The sequence below is a fragment of the Macaca nemestrina genome, chromosome 7 (assembly GCF_043159975.1).
Source record: "Macaca nemestrina isolate mMacNem1 chromosome 7, mMacNem.hap1, whole genome shotgun sequence".
NCBI lineage: Eukaryota > Metazoa > Chordata > Mammalia > Primates > Cercopithecidae > Macaca > Macaca nemestrina.
In genome coordinates, this window is record NC_092131.1 from 1689943 (window position 1) to 1713430 (window position 23488).

Here is a 23488-nt window from a genome sequence, read left to right on the forward strand (position 1 = left end):
CGACTATCACAAAACACTATCGGCTGGGAAGCTTGAGCAATAGACATTTGCCTCCCACAGCTCTGGAGGCTGGAAGTCTAAGATCAAGGCGCCGGCAACTTCAGCGTCTAGTGAAGGCCAGTTCCCGGCTCAGATACGCACCTTCTCACTGCATCCTCACGCGGCAGAAGTGGGTGAAGGAGCTCTCGGGGTCTCTTTCATACGGGCGCTAAGCCCATCACGAGGGCCTCATCATTTCCCAGATGCTCAGGCTCCCAATGTTATCCCCTTGTGGGTGAGGACTGGGGGGCATGACCGTGTGGTCCTTAGGAACCATTAGGGAATACATGGTGGGGAGGGTAAGTCTCCACCATCACCCTGAAGATGGGCAGGTGGTGGTCAGGCTTTGGGCAGTGCCAAAAAATGACTCCCCAGGTTGGTAGGAGCAGGATCAAAGAACAGGGGACTTTTTCAGAGATGGCAGCCAAGCAGAAGTTGGAGGCTCATGCCAGGGGGCTCACTTGGCCATGGTGCAGCCAGCCAGAGGTGACCCACAGTCCATGGCAAAGTCAAGGACAGCAGTGGTTGTGAGACCAGGCTGGAGTCAGGTGGTTGAGGGGAAAGGACCAGGCCGGAGGACTGGGCAGACCCCAAGGCCATAGAAGTGTACTGGAGGAAGCATCCAGGATGGCGTCTTGGGAGGGCTCAAAAGCTGGGGGCCCAGAAGGAGGCCATTTCAGGTTCTGAGGAGCAGCCTGGCACTTGCTCTGAGCCAGCTGTCACGGACATCTGGGGGCTGCTGGGTACAACTTGTGTCCCTCCCACTGTGCTCTCCACAAGGACCTGGCTCGCCCTTGTGACCCTGCTGGATCCCCGAGTTGGCACCAGCCCTGCCCTCAGAGAGAATGTCTAGGAGGCAGGTAGAGATGCACATGTGGGTCCCTGGGGAAATCCATCCTCCGGCTGTGGGCTCCCAGTTGTCTCCTAGCCTCCGGCTCCAGCTTCACCCCATATAGTTTACCATGGGCTCAACCTCCCATGCCGGGGGAGGACGGAGTGAGGGGTCCCACACTGCCCATGGCACACCCAGGGGGCTAGGGAGACTGTGCTGGGCTCGGGCAGGGAGGCCTCGTGCAGGCCGTGGGGCTGGCAGCTCAGAACAACACCCATATCCATTAGCTGTGGCCCTGGCAACACAGCACCCCAGACTGTGTGGCTTAAACAACAGAAGTTTATTCTGTCTCGGTTCTGGAGGCCGGGCATCTGGGATGGAGGCCTCGGTGAGGCTGACTCCTCTGTGTGACGGGACACTCTGTCCCAGGCTCTCTCCTGGCTGCTGGGCGTTCCCGGCCATCTCTGCTGCTCCTGGCTTGTGGAAGCAGCGCCATCTTCACAGGGCATTCTCCCCACGTGCTGTCTGTGCCCAGATTCCCCCTTTTGATGAGGACAGCAGTCATATCAGATCAGAGGCTCACCCTACTCCAGGGTGACCTCATCTGAACTTGATTGCACTTGCAAAGACTGTTTCCAAACAAGGTCACATTCTGAGGTCCTGGGAGTTAGGACTTCAATACATGAATTTATAGGGGAACACACTTTAACCCATGACACTTTGCCTCTGCTCCCCTCATAATCATGTCCTTCTCACATGTGAAACTTCTGAATCCCATAGCAGCATCTCCAAGATGGCTAACCCCTTCTAGCACCAACTCTTAGTCCACAATCTCAGCTAAATATCACCTGCATCAAGTGTGGGAGAAACCCAGGGTGAGATTCATTCTGGGGTGAAATTCCTCTCCATCTGTGGACCTTTGTAACTGGACAAGAAGCTACCTGCTTCCAAAGTGCAATGATGGGACAGGCATAGGATAGACATTCCCATTCTGAAAGGTATACATCAAAAGGGAGTAATGAGCCATGGGTCCCAAGCAAGCCCAAAACCCAGCAGGGAAAACTGCATTAGATTTAAGACTCAAGGCTCATCCTCCTGGGTCAATGCTCCATCTTCCAGGTCCACTGGGGTGACCCCATGCTCTTGGCCCATGGTGGTCAGAGCCCCCACAGCCTCCTCATCCTTGGCTCTGATCTCAAAGTCACCCTTCCTTCATTGTGTCTGGTCTCCTTCCCCTTCCATCCAACCTGGCATTGTTTCTGCTGTTTTATAATTCACAAAAGCCTTGTCAGCTTCCCATGAAATTCATCGGGGTTCGAGTCATCAGACAAGAGAGCCCTGTACAGTTATATCCTCAATAACCTCATCTCTACTCCTGGTTTCTGCTGAGATGTTTGATTGGATCCATAAGTCATGATTCCAATCTCTTTAACAAATTATTGCCCAGACACATCCTTGGCCTTGTTTCCAGAGCACACAATTGGACAGGCTGAGAATTTGCCAGCTGTTCAAGTTGTGAGTCCTGTTTACTGAACACTTTCTTCTTCAACTGATCTCTCTCCTCTCACATTTTACTATAAGCAGTTGGGAGAAATCAGGTTGTGCCTTCAACACTTTTCTTAGAAATATCCTCAGCTAAACATCCAAGTTCATCACTTGTAAGTCCTACTTACCGTAAAAAGAATGTGATTCAGCAAAGTCCTTTGCCACTATAACAAAGGTCACCTTTCCTCAAATTTTCAATAACATGTTGCCTTACCAGAGGCATCTTTAACATTCACGTTTCTAGCAACATTCTGTTTGTGACAATTTATGTATTCTCTAAGATGACAGACGTTTTCTCTATAGCTCTCCTCTTTCTTTCTGAGCCCCTACCAGGATCACCTTTAATGTCCAAATCTCTACCAATAGTCTTCAAGGAAACCTAGGCTTTTTCTAACATGCACCTCAAAACTCTTCTCACCTCTACACATTACCCTATCCCAAATTCATTTCCACAGTTTTAGGTATCGATTAAATCAGCACCCCACTTCTAAAGCCAAATCTGTTTTATTTTCTTTTGAGCTATTGTAACAAAGTACCACAACTGCATGGCTGAAACAACAGAAATGTATTCTCTCTCATTTCTGGAGGCCAGGTGTCTGAGATCAAGCTGTGGGCAGGGTTGGTTCCTCCGGGTTGGCAAGGAGAACCTGTTCCAGGCTTCTGTCCTGAATTGTGTTGGTTTGCTGGGAAACTTTGGTGTTCTTTGGCTTTTGGAAACAGCTCCTCCATCTCCACCTTTACCTTCATTTGGCATTCTGCCTGTGTGCATGTCTGTCTAAGTTTCCCCTTTGCATAAGGACACCAGCCATATTGGATCAGAGGCTCACCCGCCTCCAGCGTGACCTCATCTTAACTTGATTGCATCTGCAAAAGTCTACTTCCAAAGAAGGGCACATTCTGAGGCCCTACAGGTCAAAGCTTCAACACGTCCATTTATTTGAAGACACAACTCAACCCAAAACAAGACCCATCCTTCGTGTCTCACCAGTGGTGCTGTAGAGGGAGGCCTGGCAGGGCTGACATCCCAGAACCTCAGGGAAAAGTGAAAATAGCACAGAGAAGTCCAAGAGGTGGCTCAAGGAAGGGAATTAGGAAGGGAGTTTTGAGGTGCATGTTAGAAAAAGTCTCGGTTTCCTTGAAGACTATTGGTAGAAACTTGGACATTAAAGGTGATCCTGGTGGGGGCTCAGAAAGAAAGAGGAGAGCTATAGAGAAAACGTCTGTCATCTTAGAGAATACATAAATTGTCATAAACAGAATGTTGCTAGAAATGTGAATGTTAAAGGTGCCTCTGGTAAGGCCCCAGAGGTGGAAGATTCTGTTCAGGTGGAAGACTCTGAGGTGGGCCATGAATACTGCCTAGGATGTGGAGGGTTGACAATGGGTTGACAATCCTGCTCAGAAAATCCCAGGAAAAAGGATGTAAATGGGGAAAAGAGGAGGGTCATCCAGTGTTTGGGAAAGCAGGGCGGCAGGTTCTGCCCCAAGGGAGAAGGGAAGGAGGATGGGGCCACCGCCACACCGGATGACCTTGTGTACCAGGCTGAAGAACGGGAACAACTGGCCCCACCTGAGCAGTGACAGTCAGTGTGGTGGTGGGAAGACGTGGGTGGAGGCAGAGGGTGAGTAGAAGGTTAGACTAAGACGGAGCACCTGGGCCCACCAGGGACCCAGGCAAGAACTCTGCACTTGCTCAGCTGCCCTGGGTACCCAGGTCTCCAGGAAAGTGAGGCTGAGAGCCAAGCCCAGCAGGCAGCCACACATTCTGGGACCTGCCACCCTACAGCCTGCTGTCCATGAATAACACCCCTTACAAGGGGCCAGGCCAGCTCATGGGTTTGTCCCAGGCAGCAGAGCCCCTGGGGCCAGGTATTAGGGAGAGAAGGATCCAATCCCACCAGCTCCTCTGGAGCCACTCAGAGGACCAGACGCATGGCCCTCCACAGGGACCCCATGGCCCCTGCGGAGCAGCTGAGGACCCACGGCTGGAGGCCTGGGCAGGGGGGCCACACAGCCCTAGGCCCATTACTCCCAGGCTTGAGGGCCCCTCCTCCCCTCAGGGGCCTAAGGGAAGTGGTTCCCAGATAGACTAGGGGTAGCAGGGAAGGTGGAGGTCCCAGGAATGCCCAGAGGGGTACCAAAGCCTCTGGAAGGAAGACCTCTCCCTTCCAAGGGCTCTCAGCAACAGCAGCCCAGTGTCCGCAAAGCCACGGGTCCCACTCAGTTATGCTGATAGGAGCAGCAGTCGGGACATTCGCGTGCACAGGCCACCTGGCCAGCCCTGCTCAACCTGGGAACTCCTCCTGGACCCCTTCTCCCTGGCTCCCCTGTCATTCTGCTGCCAGGGACCTCTGCCCTGCCCTGCCCCTTGTCCTCAGAGCCTTCAACCTCAGACTCCCACTGTGTCTGTCTTCCAGCATTCACCAAGGCTCCGGATGTGTTCCCCATCACATCAGCGTGCCAACTCCCAAAGGATAACAGCCCTGTGGTCCTGGCATGCTTGATAACTGGGTACAACCCAAAGTCCGTGACTGTCACCTGGCACCTGGGGACAGAGATCCAGAACCAGATTATGTTCCCTGAGACAGAGAGAGAGGGCAGCTACACGACAAGCAGCCAGCTCGCCCCCACCCCATCCCTCTCCCAACAGCACCAAGGCGAGTACAAATGCACCGTGAAGCACACCCCCAGCAATACAAACAATGAGAAGACCTTCCGCTGGCCAGGTAGGTAGCACCGGAGAGCACCTAGAAGGGTCCCCCAGGATCCCCAGCACCTTCCACTCAGGGCCCGACCACAAAGACAGAAGCAAGGGCTGGGCTGTGAGGCAACCCCCACCTCTCCCCTCGGGGTACATCCTTCCCCCCTTACCCTGTATCCACCCCACTGGACCTCCCCTTCCCTCTCCCTCAGCCCCTCCGCTCCCTCTCTCTGCAGCCCCATCTCCCAACATTCAGATCCCTTTCCTTCCAGACCTTTCCCCCAGTATGCACGGAGGCAGCTTGCCCAGCAAAGGTGGCTGTCGAGTGGGCTTCCCACAGCCAAGCTCCCACCCCATGCTGTGGCCCCTGCCTTCTGCCTGCCTGGCTCCCTGTGCCCCCCACCTACCTGTCCACAACCCAGCCTCTGGGTTGTGGCATGGGCAGAGGGCATGGGCAGATCCATGCCCTCTGCCCTCACCCGCACTGTTCCTTGGATTTCAGAGTCTCCAAAGGCACAGTACCCCTCAGTGCCCACTGTACAGCCCCAAGCAGAGGGCGGCCTCTCCAAGGCAACCAGACCCCCGGCCACCAACAGGAACACAGGTGAGAAGCCCTTTCCCTGCACCCCACCCCCACTTACCTGCTCATTCCTCAGCTGCCTCCTGCAGGCAGCCCTTCATAACTCCTTGTCTGAGTCTCCAAGTCACACTTTGGGTAAGGAAAGGGACATTGAACTGACCTCTAACAAACACCTACAGCCAGCCAGTCTGCGGGACAGCAGATGCCAAACAGCCAGCAGACTCCCAGAGCAGACCTGAGCCGGCTCCCTGGCCCATGGACCCAGCTCTGCCTCGCTGGGCTGAGGCATGGGCTCTTAGTGCAGCCTCACATAGAGCCACCCAGCCGAGGCAGTCTGGCTCGCAGACTCACAGGTGACTTGGGCTGCAGCAGCCCCTCCCCGTGACCCTCACCTCCTGCCTGCCCCAGGCCTGGCTCTCTGCAAGTGTTGGGTCCTGATGGCCAGCCTGCTTCTCACCCTCACCCTGCCTGCCACCTCAGAATGGCAAAGGAAAGAGGGTCCTCACCAGGAACTTTATCTGAGAAGTCTGAGGCTTGTGACTCTGACCCACCTGAGATGTCCATGTGGCTGGGGGGATGGGTTCAGTGTTCAGGAGAACCCAGGTACATGCCTGACCTTCTCTGAGTAAGGCAGGAGGCTGTTAGGAGAAGCAGCAGTAGGTGGGCTGGACCAACAGGCAGAATGACTATCCCTCACCCACCCTCTGGGGTGTGGGTCAAGCTCTGACAAGGGCATGGCACAGCCATGGTGGCCCCTGCCTGGATGAGTGGCCACAGTGCCCTCACCCTGAGCAAGAATCTGCCTCCACTCTGCAGGTGCAGAAACACGACATTCCCATCTCTAAACATACCTAGCTCCCAGGCTTGGGGTGGGTCAATTGCATGCAGGGAGATGGACACAGCACAGGGGCCAGAGCTTCCCGTGAGAAAGGTGAGGGCAGCTGCTCCCTGACCCAGGCATCTGCACTTGTCCCTCTCCACCCTCCTCATGGGCAGTAGAGACTCAGCAACAAAACAAGCTGAGTGCGTTGGCGACCAGCTCTGGAGCCAAGTCACTCACCCCACCCCACTGCCTTGTCTGCTGTTGGAGGGGCCTTCCCCTGGGCAGCCTTCAAGAAGATGGCCAAGTGCTCTTACTCAGACCACAGTGCTACTTCCTGGCACCTCAATTTCCCACAACAATACGGGGTGCAGACAGGCGAGGGCCTCCTGCCCTGGGGCCTGGAGAGCATCCAGTTAAAGATGACCCTTCATAGGTGGCCTGAGATGTGCTGACCTCAGCAGCTGAGCCCTCAGGTCTGGTCTGCACTGCCCCACCTGGAGGACCCAATTGACCCAGACACAGCCAGGGTTATGGCATGACCCCGTGGACAGTGACCCACAGGCCAGATACAGCCAGGGCCTGTTTTGTGTGGCCTAGAAATGTCTTTATTTTAGTGGGATGGAGGAGGAAGAGAAAGAGGGGAGGGAGAGAGAAAAACAGGGAAGAGGAAGAAGAGGAGTTCAATGCAGTCTCTACCAAAATTTCAATGACATTCTTCACAGAAGTGGAAAAGACCATCCTAACGCACATATGTAGCCACAGAAGACCCCAAAAGCCAAAACAATTTTGAGCAGAAAGAACAATGCAGGAAAAATCCCAGTACCTGAATTCAAAACATACTGTAAAGCAGTTGTAATCAAAACAGGATGGTACATCATAAAAACAGACACACAGACCCATGGAACACACAAGCGAGCCAAGAAATAAATCTACACGTTTGCAGTCCATTGATTTTCAACAAAGGCACCAGGAAAAAACAATGCGGAGAGGACAGTTTCCTCAATAAATAGTGCTGTTCGGGAAACTAGATATCCATGTGTAGACCACTGAAACTACACAAAAATCAATTGAAAACAGTCTAGGCCGGTGGCTCACGCCTGTAACCCCAGCACTTTGGGAGGCCGAGGCAAGGCGCATCACCTGAGGTCAGGAGTTTGAGACCAGCTTGGCCAACGGCAAAACCCTGGTCTCTACTAAAAATACAAAATTTAGCACATGGTGGCCCACACCTGTTATCCCAACTTTTCGGGAAGCTGAGGCAGGAGAATCACTTGAATCCAGGAGGTAGAGGTTGCAGGGAGCCGAGATTGTGCCACTGCATTTCAGCCTGGACAACAGAGTGAGACTGTGTCTCAAAAAGAAAAAAAAAAAAAAGAAAAAGAAAACAGTCTAAAGGTTTAACTGAACAGATAAAGCTACTAGAAGAAAACATAGGGAGAAAACTCCATGACATTAGTCTGAGCAACAATTTTTCAGTATGATCCCAAAAGCTCAGGCAGCCAAAGCAAAAATACACAAATGGGATTACGTCAAACTTCAAAGCTTCTGCACAGCAGAGGGAACAATCAACAGTGAAGAGACAACCTATGGAATGGGAGAAAATTCTTTGCAAACCCTACAACTGAGAAGGAACTAATATCCAAAATGTATAAGGAACTCAACAACTCAGTACTAAGAAAACAAATAACTCAATTTAAAAATGGGTGAAGTATCTCAGTAGACATTTATGAAAAGAAGACCTTAATGGCCAATACATGCACGAAAAAGTGCTCAACCTCACTAACCCTCAGAGGAATTAAGATTAAAACCATAATGAGATATCATTTCATAGCTGTTAGGATTCCTATCACCAAAAAGACAGAACTTAACATATGTTCGTGGGGCTGTGGAGGAAAGGAACCCTGGTGCACTATTGGTGGGAATGTAATTAGTACGGCCATCTTGGAAAACAGTATGGAGGTTCCTCAGAAAACAAAACATGGAAGTACCGTCCCACCTGGTAATCCCACTGCTGGCGACAGAGCCAAAGGGCAAGAAGTCACTATTTAGGAGACATCTGCATTCATGCTCATGGCAGCACCAGTAACAAAAGCCAAGATATGGAACCAATCTAAGCACCCTCAGCATATGCACGGGTAAAGAAAATGTGGTATATATGGGGCGCAATGGAATACTACTCAGCCTTTAAATTTTTAAAGAGTGAAATTCTGTCATTGGCAACAATGTAGATGAACCTGAAGGGCATTTAGGCTAAGCGAAATAAGCCAGGCACAGAAAGAGCAATACTGCATGATTGCACTTACATTTGGAATGCTAAAAAGGCAAATTCTTAGAGGCAGAGAGTAGAGAGGTGGGTGCCAGGGAGCAGGCACTGGTGACTGCGGAGATGTTGGTCAAAGGGCACAAAACTTCAGTTGGGAGGAATTAGTTCAGGACATTCCTTGTACATGGGGACTGTAGTTAGTAACAATGGATTGTATTCTTGAAAACCACTAAGAAAATAGATTTTAAGTGTTCTTGCCACAAAAAGTGACAAGTATGTGAGATAATGCATGGTCATTAGCTTGATTTAGCCATTCCACAATGTACACATATTTCAAACATTGTGTTGTACATGATAAACATATATAATTTTTGTCAATTAAAAATTTTTAGGAAGAAGAGAAAAGGAGGACGAGGAGGAGAAAGAACAACAAGAGGAAGAGACAAAGACCCCAGGTTTTTTCTGACCCCTGGGTTGTCAAAACACCTATGACCCAATAACTAGTTGGCCGTTGGCACCCTAAACTATAGAAGTGATTGCTATTGTGTGGATGGGCCCTGGACACTTAGAAGCTCATGACCCCTGAGGACCCCCACGAGGACAGTCAGAGTCCCCCCGAACTCAGGGAGCACTGAGGAAGGAGCTCTTAGAAGCGTGGGGCCTCTCAAGCCCCTCAGAGGGCTCTGCCACATGGGTCAGGGGCAGGCTGAGGAGGAGTCCCAGGCTCCATGGGCAGCCTCTGTGCCTCTGACCAGGGTGTCCCCCACACTGCCACCTCCCCAGTGCCCTCCACTAGCCACACCTGGCCAGAAGCTGGGGGGAGGAGAGCCCAGTGGTTAAGTCAGTCCCTGCAGGGAGACGGCACCAGAAAAAAACCCGGCCTGTGGATGAGTCCCGGCCTGGCAGCCACAGAGCAGAGAGCTCTGGAAGTAACGAAGCCCCAAGTCTGCTCAGGGAAGAGCCGGCAGCAGCCTTGGGGCCAGACAGTGACCAAGAGTGCACCGCCCATGGCCCAACGGGTCTTTGCCCATGGACCCCCCAGCTCCTGGAGACAGGGTCGGTGCACCTGGCCATGCAGGCAGGCCCCACACTCATGGGGAGGCTGCTGTGGAGCTCTGAGCAGCGCCCGGCACGGGAGCCAGCTGCTCTCGAGGGTCCAGCCACAGCTGTTCTCCTTTGGTCTCCCCCACAGAGTGTCCAAGCCACACCCAGCCTCTCGGCGTCTACCTGCTGCCCCCGGCCCTGCAGGACCTGTGGTTCCAAGACAAAGCCACCTTCACCTGCTTCGTGGTGGGCAGTGACCTGCAGGATGCCCACCTGTCCTGGGAGGTGGCCGGGAAGGTCTCCAAAGGGGGCATGGAGGAGGGGCCACTGGAGCAGCACAGCAACGGCTCCCAGAGCCAGCACAGCCGCCTGGCCCTACCCAGGTCCTTGTGGAATGCGGGGACCTCCGTCACCTGCACACTGAACCATTCCAGCCTCCCATCCCAGAAGCTGATGGCGCTGAGAGAACCCGGTGAGGCCGGCTCCCAGGTGGGGAGATGAGGGTGCCCGCAGCCTGCCGACCCCCACGCCTGCCCCAGGGCCACAACCCCAGCTGGGCCCCAGCAGCACCCATCATCTTTCACAGGAAAGGAGAAGGGAGGCACCAGCACCCTGGCCGGCCCCGCTTCTCTCCCAGTGCCACCTGTGGCCACAGCCTGACAGCCTCCCCCGCCTCCCCGCAGCGCCCCCTGTGGCCACAGCCTGACAGCCTCCCCCGCCTCCCCGCAGCGCCCCCTGTGGCCACAGCCTGACAGCCTCCCCCGCCTCCCCGCAGCGCCCCCTGTGGCCACAGCCTGACAGCCTCCCCCGCCTCCCCGCAGCGCCCCCTGTGGCCACAGCCTGACAGCCTCCCCCGCCTCCCCGCAGCGCCCCCTGTGGCCACAGCCTGACAGCCTCCCCCGCCTCCCCGCAGCGCCCCCTGTGGCCACAGCCTGACAGCCTCCCCCGCCTCCCCGCAGCGCCCCTGTGGCCACAGCCTGACAGCCTCCCCCGCCTCCCCGCAGCGCCCCCTGTGGCCACAGCCTGACAGCCTCCCCCGCCTCCCCGCAGCGCCCCCTGTGGCCACAGCCTGACAGCCTCCCCTGCCTCCCTGCAGCTGCCCAGGCACCCGTCAGGCTTTCCCTGAACCTGTTGGCCTCGTCTGACCCTCCGGAAGCAGCCTCATGGCTCCTGTGTGAGGTGTCTGACTTCTCGCCCCCCAACATCCTCCTGATGTGGCTGGAGGACCAGCGCGAGGTGAACACTTCTTGGTTTGCCACCACGCACCCCACTCCACAGCCCGGGAGCACCATGTTCTGGGCCTGGAGTGTGCTGCGTGTCCCAGGCCCGACCAGCCCTCAGCCAGCCACCTACACGTGTGTGGTCAGCCACGAGGACTCCAGGACTCTGCTCAACGCCAGCCGGAGCCTGGATGTCAGCTGTAAGTCACCCCTAGGCCCAGGGTTGGGAGGGGGACTCTGTGGGGGACCATAAGGAGCTGGACTCCGTACTGGGCAGGGGTGGGGCACTGGGCAGGGGCAGGGCTATGCTGCCCGGGGCACACAGGCTCCTTCTCGGTGTCTGGCAGGAGCAAAGGCTTCCCAGTACTCCTGGGCCGTGGGTGTCCCAGCACCCATCCTCACTGGCCACACCACGTGCTGGCCCAGGCTGGCTAGCACAGTAAGAGATGAATACGACCCTTCGCCATGCCCTGAGGAGTGGTGGTTTCCTGCCAAGACGCTCCTCATGGCTGGGTGCTGGGCACAGGCCTTCCTTGGTGTGACCGTGAATGTGGTCATCCTGAGCAGCTGCCCTCCCTGGGGACATCTGACTGTCAAGACCACAGTCAGCACCTCTGGGAGCCAGAGGGGATCTCCAGAGACCCCCAGATGTCAGGTTTGGGCTCAGTGCCCAGTGAAAGGTCAGCCCCACACATACCCACAGTGGGCGCCAACCCAGAGTGACAGCTCCCAGCCTCCTGCCAGGCCCACCCTTTGCCACCCCCTTGAGGCATAGCACCCAGACCAGTGCAGCCCCTGCCCGAGCATGGCCCCAGCGGGACATGGTGGCCATGAGGGGCTGTGCACACAGCAAGAGGGTGTCCGCTCTGCTCAGGGCCTGCTGCCGGTGCCCCAGCTGTCTAGCCAAGGGAGGCGCAGAAGGGCCCCAGGTGTGAACTGTAGCCAGGCGCCCAGCCGCTCTGCAGAGCCAGGGAAAGGAAGACACCCAAGTCAATCAGGGGCAGGGCTGAGGGCTGTCCCAGGCTCTGTTGGCCCCAGGGGCTGCCAGCAGCCCTGACCCAGCATGGGCCTTCCCGAAGAGCAACCCTGTGAGGTGGCCTCACAGAGAACCCCCTCCGAGGACAGTGTCCGATCCTGCCTGCCTCACACAGATGGGCCCCACAGCAGTGGGTGGCCTGTGGGGCAGCAGCCCCACCTGACCCTTCAGGCACACCCCCTGCAGCAACAGCTGCTTCTCAGTCCCCCAACCTCCCTGTCCCCAACAGATGGTCTCCCCTGAAGCTGCAGCCCCAGCCCATGGCTGCCCACCAGGGGCCGGGACTCCCTGTCCACTGCCCCCTCCCCTTCGGGGCACCATCTGTGCTGGGGCCCAGGTTTGGCCTACAGATTCCCATCATTGCCATGGCCTCCTGACCTTGCCTGTCCACCCCCCACTATGGGCTCCACGCTGACCCTCCCCCAGGCTCCCAAGCCCAGCTGTCCAGTCATCTCCAGGCACAGTCTGAGATCTCACAGGTGAGCTGGACCATCCACCTGGCCAGACCTGGGAGAGACTGGAAGCTGCCCTGCCACCACACACCAGGGCCCCAGCTTGCAGTACTATGGGGTGTGTGTGTGTGTGTGTACCCGTGTGTACCTAGGATATCTGAGTGAACTCTTATGCCCCCAAGCACAAGTCTCCCTCCCAAGCAGTGAGGCCCAGACAGTGCAGTGGTTAGAGCTAAGGCTTATCCCGGAGAACCCTGGCGCCTTGGTCCAAGGAAGCCCCTGTGCTTTTCTTGCCTCGATTTCCCCTCTTGTCTGCTGAGCCAGCAGGGGCCACGTCCTGGGCTGCTGTGAGGAGGAAGTGAGTTGGTGCTAGGAGGGGCTCCTGTATGTGCGTGGGCAGGCGGGGTGCAGGTATCTGAGCACCCCGGCCTCCACCTGAGAGAGCAGGGCAGGAGCTCTCTGACCCACCCAGACCACACATGGTGTATTCCACGTGTCTCATGTTATCTGTGGCAGAGAATCCAGCTTCTTTCTAAATTTCCAGTTCTTCACAAAACAATGCCTTTGTAAAATGCAGTAAGAAATACTAGAAAAATGATATGAACAGAAAGACACGCCAATTTTTTGTTATTAGATTTAACAGACCGTGGCCCCGTGAAATGATCCCTGGAACAGATCCGTCCACACCCGCCACTCAGCAGCCCTGGCTGAGCTCACAGTACAACCACAATAAACGCTTGTTGAATGAACACTAGGAAATCTGTGACGTGGCTGGTTCTTGTCAATGCTTCCTGCCCGCCCACAGGCTCTTCCTCATGGAGGGGGCTGTGCTGGCCACGGAAGTGTTTTTCCCAGCCTGGGCTTGCCTTGGGCCCCACTACCGTCTCCAGCTGCAGATTACCTTTTACACACACATTTGTTCGTGACAGACTCTTGCTTAGCCCCTTCCATGGCTCCCTCCTGCTGCTGGGATAAAATCGCCTTGCCTGGATCTCCCCTCCTGGGCCCCTTTCCACCCTCCTGGGTCAGCCCCTCCAGTTCAGGGCATCTGCTTTCCCCCCCGTGGAGAAGCCACTGTGTCCTTGTTGCCTGGCTGTGTCTTGCCTTCCACACCTTGTCACAGTGGCCACTTCCTAAAGAAGGCCTCCAAGTGTGCAGGTGTGCAGAAGTGCCCCAGCCTCCCATCACCCTTGTCACAGGAGCCCAAACCACGAGAGTCTATGGTTCTGTCTGTCTGCCCCACTCAGGGCAGCGACATGTCCAGGCGGGGAGGACCCAGTGGGCAGAGGCTTGTCAAGGGGGCAGATGAGCAAGAGGGCAAGGCTGGGAGCTCCCTGGAGATAACCATGCCTCCTGGAAAGACTCGCTGTCATTTCAGCTCCACCCTGTGTGGGGCGGGTGGAGGAGTAGCCTGGCCCTCAGGACCAGGGAGCTTCTCACTCAGCCCCTGTTCCTCCCCAGACCTGGCCACAACCCCCCCGATCCCTCAGAGCAAGGATGAGAACAGCGATGACTACACGACCTTGGATGACATGGGCAGCCTGTGGACCACCCTGTCCACGTTCGTGGCCCTCTTCGTCCTCACCCTCCTCTATAGCGGCATTGTCACTTTCATCAAGGTCAGGGGAGCCGCCATGCTCTCGGTGCCCCTCGGGGTGGGTACGGGGCAAGGTGCCCTTCCGGGGGACATGCCGGAGCTGATCCGGGGATCTTGGACCAGGCAGAGGCAGGGCTGAGGGAGCCTAGAGGACATGCAGGCCCACTGTGGGCTGTGGACACTGCCGAAGGCCCTCTTGACCCTGTGGATAAAGGACAGCACCCCCTCCCCTGCTCCTCTGTCTCCCCTGCCCCTGCACCCCTCAGGCTTCTAGCCCCCGTCTGACCCCAGGGGCTGTCTTGCAGGTGAAGTAGCCCTAGAAGAGCAGGACGCCCTGTACCTGCAGAAAAGGGAAGCAGCCTCTGTGCCTCATCCGTGGATGCCAGAGAGCAGAAAGGACCCACCCTGGACTCTGCTGTACGCAGGAAAATGCACCAGCCCCTGCCTCCAGCTCCCCTCTGTCCGCCACAGAACCCAGTCTTCTAGACCAGGGGAACGGGCACCCATCACTCCGCAGGTGAAGCGGAGCACCCCTGCCCTGGCCCTAACCCCTGTGCCTCCTTCCTGTGCTTCCCCCAGAGCCAGCTAGTCCCATCTGCACCCCCCGGCCTCCCCATAAACACGCTTTGGTTCATTTCACCTGCCTCCTGTGCTTTGTCCCAGCGGCCTGGATTCACCTGAAGTTAAAAGACACAGGGAGCTGAAGGCAATAGGCAGGGAGTTTGGGGTGTCAGCAGCAACAGGGAACACAATAGCCAAAGCTGTCACAGCAAGAACTGAGCAGAGACCCTGCTCTGAAGTTATGGGCTAAGAAACGCCCCTCCACACACCAAACACAAACATGCATGCTCACCTGTACATGCACACACATGCACACACACATCTATGTGCACATATACATATGCACAGCTCACAAACACATATGCACACACATGCAGTACACCCACATGCGTGCAAACAGGCAGATGCACAGGCATGGGCACACACGCACAAGGCATGCATGTGCTGGTCTGCAGACACACACATCTGCATGCACATACACGGACGTGCACCTGCACACACACAAGTGCACATAGGCATCAAAAACACATATGGTCATGCACACACATACACACAGACATGCACACTTACACATGCACACACCATGAGAAGATGGCACAGGAACAACCTTGCATATGGAGCTCTTTCTGTGTGTATCTGCCTGCACCTCTTACTGTCTGCATGACTGTGGGCAAGAGCCTGAACCCTGTACCTCCCTTTCCTCATCAGAATGGGGTGAAAATACCTGTCAAGTAGAATGAGGTGACAAGTGAGTAAAATTCTATCTGAAAGGGGCTCAGCAAGGACCCGGGTATTGGTCGGCCCTCCTGTTATCGTCTGCTGTGAGCTGAACATGTGTGTCCTCCTGAAATTCATACATTCATATATTCATACATTTCTCCCTGAAATCCTAACCTCCAATGTAATGGTATTAGAAGATGGGGTTTTTAGGGGTGCTGAGGTCATAAAAGTGGGGCCCTCATGAAGAAGATTAGCGCCCTTATAAGAGAGGCCCCAGAGAGCTCCCTCACCCTTTCTCCCTTGTGAGGAGATGCTGTCTATGAACTAGGATGCAGGCCTCGCCTGATACCCGTCTGCTGGAGCAGCCTTGGTCTGGGACATTCAGCCTCCAGAACGGTGAGAAATCAGTTTCTGTTGTTTATGAGCCACCATGTCTATAGTATGTGGAAGTCATCAGAATCAAAATTGAGTCACCTATTTTTTTTTAATCCCTGACAAATAGAGCCTAGGAAGACCAAGAAGAAAAGTGGGTTCTCATCCATAAACACTTGATAACAAAAACTACTATAAAAGACTCTACAAAAACTGCAACTGGCACAAAGGCTATCACAACCTTACACAGAAAATATTTCTGTGAGGACATCTTCCCAGCAACGGCCTGTCCAACCTCCGACTGGCATTGCCTTTGTTATTGGTCCTTGTAGCAAGGGTAATTATCTCAAAACAATCATGTAATCCTCCTCACTTTTCCTTTGAAAGCCTTGATCTCCCTTTGCCTCCCTGAATACATACATAGTTGACTATGGCAGGCATATCCCATTGCAATGCTCTATCCGCAAATAGATATATTTTTCTTTTAGAGGGCCTTTCTCTGTTATTTAGGTTGAGATAAATGGAGTCAGAAGTGGGATGTGGAGAAGGATCACTGCTGGAAGGAATCAGCAGTTCCTGGGGCCGGTGTGCATATTCACTTGAGCCCTTTGAGCTCTCAGCTTCCACGGCTTGCTTTTTCTGACCTACTCAATCTTCTCTCAGGCCAAACCCTCCCTCTTTTTAGAAAATGCTTTTTTAATATTAGGTCGGGTTTGTTTTGGTTATTGGACTGCCTTCATAAAGGACCGTATGTCCCTCCTGGAATGATAAAAGACTTTTTGTGTTTTCTGGCAAGTCCTGTTTGGCATAAAGACATTCCGGTCTGAGTACTCTGGTTTCTACAGAGTTTGCATTCTGTCTCTGAGGGATGTCTTCTCTGGCGAGGTGACTTTGGCTCTTTCTGTATGCCTCATTTAATATTTTGTTGGATATGCATGCTTGGGTTAACATTTTTGTGAGCACCGTTATCTTGCCTTTTTTTTTTTTTTTTTTTTTTTTTTTTTTTTGCTGTGGTTGTGTGTATCTGTCAATGATTTGGCTCTTTTCCTCTGCTTGTTTCTAAAAATCTTTTGAGAGCAAAACAAACATTCTAAATGGTGGGCACAGGCTGGCTCATTAAAAGCTGCTACAGCAGTCACCACCATCTAAAGCACCAGTCCAAACTGCCAGCGTGGCCTCATAGCATCTGTAGAATGTTCTTTACTGTAAAAAGATTATTAAGAAGGGGAATGGTTTTTAAATATTAAGGCATGCCAAGTTTTCTGGGACTCCCGCTGGCTACATCCTTGTGCACATTTTTAAACTAATGGGCAAATTACATCAAGGAAAACTTAGAGTTCAAATGGTCATTGTTCCAACTCTCTAACAAAAACCCTGCAACTGTAGTCACCATGTAGAGCCTCCTAACTCCTCTGTCTCTCTATTTTTTTTTTCTGCCGACTTTAAACCTGCTGATGTTTTTACTCATGTTGCAATAAAACTCACTGGTTACAGCATTCCAGCCAAGATTTTTTGTTTTTTGTTTTTTGTTTGTTTTTTGAGCTGGAGTCTTGCTCTGTCACCTAGGCTGGAATGCAGTGGTTCCCTTCTTGGCTCACTGCAACCTCTGCCTCCTGGGTTCAAGTGATTCTCCCGCCTTAGTCTCCTGAGTAGCTGATTACAGGCGCTCACCACCATGCCCAGCTAGTTTTTGTATTTTAGTAGAGATGGGTTTTCACTCTGTTGGCCAAGCTCGTCTGGAACTCCTGACCTCAAGTGATCCGCCTGCTTTGGCCTCCCAAAGTGCTAAAACTATAGGCCTGAGCCACCGCGCCTGGCCCAAGATGTTTTAAAGTTTCTTAAAGGTTTTAAATTAATGGCTTTACAAATTACAACAGCTTTATGGTAACCAATGACCTAGATCTAAGAGTCATTTCTGTTGAAAATGTAAATTTAGGTTTGCCTGGCTAACAATTGCTTAGGCTGATGGAATAGCTAACTGAAGGACTGACAGTCTAAAAGAAAATAACTAGGTAAATATTTATAGAAATTAGGCTCTCAGATAGAACAGGCCAAAATCTCGAGCTTAGAGCAGTAATACAAGGTATCTCTGTCTGCCATAAAAATTTTGCTTTGCCACACAGGTGCCAGAAAAAGGAAAAACACTGCTAAAATGCTTCCCTGCATGCATTGTCTAGTCCAGAAAATCAGACCAGCAACGAAAATATAGATCTGTTACTAGTATAGACTAGCTGAAGATTTTTGTTTCTCATATGGAATTCAGCCAGTCCTAGCTAAAACACAATCACTGAAAATTTAACCTTAAATTCATTTAAAACTGAAAAAGGTCTTTTGAAATCAAACTAATGCAGACACTGTTTTAATGCAGTTTTCTGCTTTAATGCAGAAACCCAAAATTCTGATCCATGGCCCTCATTAGATTACCTATCAGGACAAATAAAGTTTAGCATGTGAACAAGTCCCAGTTTTGTCAAAAACATAATTTGGATTGACGTGTCTTTTAGAAACTGATAGATTTGTGTTATTATCTCATGACCAAAATTCTAAAATGAAAGCTATAATGTCTTTATTTGTGTGTGTATGTGGTTAAGTGTGTTTATGCATATGTATGTGTATTATGTTGTATGTTGTATCTACATGGTAAAATCTGGCATCATCAACAAAAAATCTATTAAGGGATTCTATTTAGATTGGCTTAAATAAATGAGAATTCATAAAAACTATATACTAATTAACCCAAATGCCTTTTAGTTCATGTGACTTAAGTATATCTTTAATAAATAAATCACTTTTTAAATTGTTGGTAAAATAAAAATACAAATATTCTCAGAATTGTCAGCATACATTTTTGCCTGAGTTTACTGGTCAGGCAGTTTTATATTTGTCTCTAATAGATGTTTTAAGATGTCAGGGTTTGACACAAAGATGATAAAACTATAAACCCATCCTAAAACAGAATAATCTTTATATGATCTTTGATAAATAAGACTAATTTGGTTGGGTGCGATGGCTCAGGCCTGTAATTCCAGCACTTTGGGAGGCCAAGGTGGGCAGATCACTTGAGGTCAGGACTTTGAGACCAGCCTGGCCAACACAGCAAAATCCCATCTCTACTAAAAATACAAAATTAGCAAGGCATGGTGGTGTGCATAATCCCAGCTACTTGGGAGCCTGAGGCAGGAAAATCACTTGAACCTGGGAGGCAGAGGTTGCAGTGAGCCAAGATAGCGCCACTGCACTCCAGCCTGGGCAGCAGAGCGAGACTCCATCTCAAAAAAAAAAAAAGACTAATTTAATATGACTGGCTTAATAAAAACAGCTGTATCTTCTGAGTTATCGACAAAATACCCATACACTTAACTAAGTTTCTTACTTAAGTGAACATCTAATAATCACAGGCTATAAGAATGGTTAAAAGGGAAATAAATTTCAGTGATGGCTAGCTTTGTCTAATATCTCAATTTTCATAAGTAATCTAGGTAAATTGTTAAAAATAAATTAATTAAGCCTGGTGACATGGCACACGCCTATAGTCCTAGCTACTCAGGAGGCTGAGGTGGGAGGATTGCTTGAGCCCAGTTCAGGCCATCCTGAGCAATGCAACAAGACCCCCAACTAAAAAATAAATAAATAAATAAGATAAATGTCAATAAAATAAATGTTTATAAATGAGATTTTCATATAATTTACAGTCTTTTTTTTTTCAGACGGAGTCTCACTCTGTCACCAAGGCTGGAGTGCAGTGGCGTGATCTCGGCTCACTGCAAGCTCCATCTCCCGGGTTCATGCCATTCTCCTGCCTCAGCCTCCTGAGTAGCTGGGACTACAGGCACCTGCCACTACGCCCGGCTGTTTTTTGTATTTTTAGTAGAGATGGGGTTTCACCGTGTTAGCCAGGATGGTCTCAATCTCCTGACCTTGTGATCCACCTGCCTCAGCCTCCCAAAGTGCTAGGATTGCAGGCGTGAGCCACCATACCCAGCCATGTAATTTAAAATCTTAAAGTTACGTTATCTTCAGTCAAATAATAGACACTCATTAAATGTCCGGGTCATTTCCAAATAAGATTTTTAAACCTAAAACAACTTATGGAACATAAATGTTTGTTCTTGGCTTCTTAAATTTTACACAAATTTTGTGGAAAGACTAAATTTATTTGGGTCTATTAATATATGTAAAAACTATGGAAATATGTTTTCAAAAATTATAAAATGTTTCTCATCTATAAAATAGTGATATGTGACAAATGGTTAAAACTCGCTAGAAATTAAACTTATGAAGAGTTAAAATTCTAATTAATATGTATAATTCTGTCTACAAAGTATACCAAAAAAAAGATGTGATTTTTATTTCTAAAATTTATAAGAAAGGCATTTCTAACTTATTTTTATTTCAAAAAATAATTTTATCTAATTTGGAGTTTGTTTAAAGGTCGTTTCAAAGCACAGATTTAGGAAAAACCTAAAAACAAGATAGAAAAGAACCACTCTCATCTGCCGCCATGTAAGACGTACCTGCTCCCCTTCCACCACGATTGTGTTTCCCAAGGCCTCCCCAGCCACGTGGAACTGAATTTAATCTACAAATAGAGTTGAGCAAGTAACTTTAAGGTATATGCACAATAATACCCTTTGCAGCATAAAGACCTGAAAACAAACCAAAGGCCCATCAGTGGGAAATTGTTTCAATGAACCACAGAACACTCAGTGGAAAACTCCACAGCCATTAAAAAAGAATGAAGGCGGAGAGACCATCATGGTGGACAGGAGGCAGGGCTAGATTGCAGCTCCGACTGGGACGGACAGAGCACATGTGGAGGCTCGCGTCATGAATTTTAGCTCCAGAACAACTGCAGGAATAAATCAGGAATCCTAAGAGGACCCACAGACCATCTGAAGGAAGCAGGCTGCTCCTGCAGGACCCAGCGACACCCCAAATACTGTGAGTGCCCAAACAGTGGAAGTGGGAATGAGAGATCCTCCGTCCTGCACACACACCCTCACTAGAGAAACTGAAGGTCCAACCTTATCTGGAGCTGAGTCAATTTAGAAAGTCAAGTGAAATACAGGAGTAGAGGGAGCAGCAGGAAAGGCCCTGAGAGCTTGCTGGGTCCCCAAGCAGGACATTCCTGCTTGGCACCATATGAATACTTTGGGAGGGTGGCCAGAGGCACAGGGAAAATGTCACAGGGAGAAGGAAGTCTCCAGCTGAACTCAGGGGAGGGCACGAATCCGGAGTGCAGACTCCACCAGTGGAGGAACAAAGTCCTGTTCTTTCAGAGCTGGGAAGCAGGTAGTCTGGGGCAAGTTCTCTGCTTGCCCAATGCCTGGAAACAGACTCGGTGCTGTTGGCAAGGGGCATGGTGTGAGTGAGACCCACCCTTCGGATTGCATGGGAGCTGGGTGAGGCCTGTGACTGCCAGCTTTCCCCACTTCCCTGACAACCTCCATGACTCAGCAGAGGCAGTCATAATCCTCCTAGGTTCACAACTCATTGACCTGGGAACCTCACAGCCATCCCCCACAGCAGCCGCAGCAAGATCCATCCAAGGAGACTCTGTGAGCTCAGACACACCTAGCCCTGCCTGCATCTGATGGTCCTTCCCTACCCATCCTGGTAGTTGAAGACAAAGGGCATATACTCTTAGGAGTTCTAGGGCCCCACCCACCGCTGGTTCCTCTCCATACTACCACAACTGATGCTCTCTGGAAAACGCCATTTCCCGGCAAGAGGACAACCAGCACAAAAATAGAGCATTAAACCACTAAAGCTAATGGACTCCTCATGGAGTCCATTTCACACCCCTGCCACCTCCACTGGGACAGTTGCTGGTATGCATGGCTGAGAAACCCACAGACGTTTCACATCACAGGACTCTGTGCAGACAACCCCCAGTACCAGCCTGGAGCCTGGTAGACTTGCTGGGTGGCTAGACCCAGAAGAGAGTTGACAATCACTACAGCTCGGCTCTCAGGAAGCCACATCCATAGGAAATGGGGGAGAGTGCTACATTAAGGGAACACCCCGTGGGACAAAAGAATCTGAACAACAGCCTTCAGTCCTAGACCTTCCCTCAGACAGAACCTACTCAAATGAGAAGGAGCCAGAAAACCAGCTCTGGTAATATGACAAAACAAAGCTCTTTAACGCCCCCAACAAATTACACTAGCTCACCAGCAATGGATCCAAACCAAGAAGAAATCCCTGATTTACCTAAAAAAGAATTCAGGAGGTTGGTTATTAAGCTAATCATGGAGGTACCACATCAATGTAAAGCCCAATGCAAGGAAATAAAAAAAAAAACAATACAAGAAGTGAAGGGAGAAATGTTCAAGGAAATAGATAGCATAAAGAAAAAACAATAAAAACTTCAGGAAACATTGGACACACTTACAGCAATGCAAAATGTTCTGGAAAGTCTCAGCAATAAAATTGAACAAGTAGAAGAAAGAAATCCAGGGCTTGAAGACAAGGTCTTTGAATTAACCCAACAAAGACAAAGAAAAAAGAATAAGAAAAAATATGAACAAAGCCTCCAAGAAGTCTAGGATTATGTTAAATGAACAAACCTAAGAATAATTAGTGTTCCCGGGGAAAAAGAGAAATCTAAAAGTTTGGAAAACATATATGAGGGAATAATTAAGGAAAATTCCCCGGCCTTGTGAGATACCTAGACATCCAAATACAAGAGGCACAAAGAACGCCTGGAAAATTCATCACAAAAAGATCTTTAAAACTAAAACTAAAACAAGCAATCTACAAAACCTAGGCACATTGTCATCAGGTTACCTAAAGTTCAGATGAAGGAAAGAATCTTAACAGCTGTGAGACAAACGCACCACATGCTTAGTTTCACTGGATACAAAATTCTCAGCTGATAATTGTTCTGTTTGAGGAAGATGAAGATAGGGCCCCAATCTCTTCTAGCTTGTAGTGTTTCTGTTGAGAAACCTGCTATTAATCTGACAGGTTTTCCTTTATAGGTTACCCGGTACTTTCGGTTCAAAAATTTCTTTAATTTCCATCTTGATTTCGTTTTTGACCCAATAATCATTCAAGAGCAGGTTATTTAAATTTCCATGTATGTGCATGGTTTTGAAGGTTCCTTTTGCAGTTGGTTTCCAGTTTTATTCCACCGTGGTCTGAGAGAGTGCTTGATATCATTTCAATTTTCTTAAATTTATTGAGGCTTGTTTTGTGGCCTATCGTACGGTCTGTCTAGGAGAATGTTCCATACGCTGTTGAATAGAATGTGACCACATGATAGGAAATCAACTCCAAAAGGAACCGAATGACAACAGCGACACAACCTGTCAAAACCTCTGGAATACAGCAAAGGCGGTGCTAAGAGGAAAGGTCATACCCCTAAATGCCTACATCAAAAAGACTGAAAAAGCCCAAACTGACATTCTAAGGTCACAACTCATGGAACTAGAGAAATAAGAACAAACCAAATCCAAACTCAGCAGAAGAAAGGAAATAATCAAGATCAGAGCAAACCTAAAGGAAATTGAGACAAAAAAAATACAAAAGATAAAAGAAACAGAAAGCTGGTTCTTTGAAAAGATAAATAAAATTGATAGACCATTAGCAAGATTAACCAAGAAAAGAAGAAAGTCCAAATCACCTCAATAGGAAATGAAACAGGAAATATTACAACTGACAACACAGAAATACAAAAGATCATTCAAGGCTGCTATGAA

General features: G+C 50.5%; 3 gene segments (V, D, J or C); all 3 read left to right on the forward strand.

Annotated features, from left to right (window-relative positions):
• Positions 1-14771, forward strand: part of LOC112428038 (immunoglobulin heavy constant delta-like) — a 28087-nt gene extending 13316 nt beyond the window's left edge. Inside the window, 7 exon segments of the C gene segment in view lie at positions 4834-5142; positions 5620-5721; positions 9176-9238; positions 9976-10299; positions 10924-11247; positions 13997-14154; positions 14438-14771. Coding sequence covers positions 4834-5142; positions 5620-5721; positions 9176-9238; positions 9976-10299; positions 10924-11247; positions 13997-14154; positions 14438-14446 — 1289 coding nt within the window.
• LOC112428039 (immunoglobulin heavy constant gamma 2-like) overlaps positions 1-23488 on the forward strand; it is a 163762-nt gene that overhangs the window by 13992 nt on the left and 126282 nt on the right.
• LOC105489913 (immunoglobulin heavy constant gamma 1-like) overlaps positions 1-23488 on the forward strand; it is a 100150-nt gene that overhangs the window by 13786 nt on the left and 62876 nt on the right.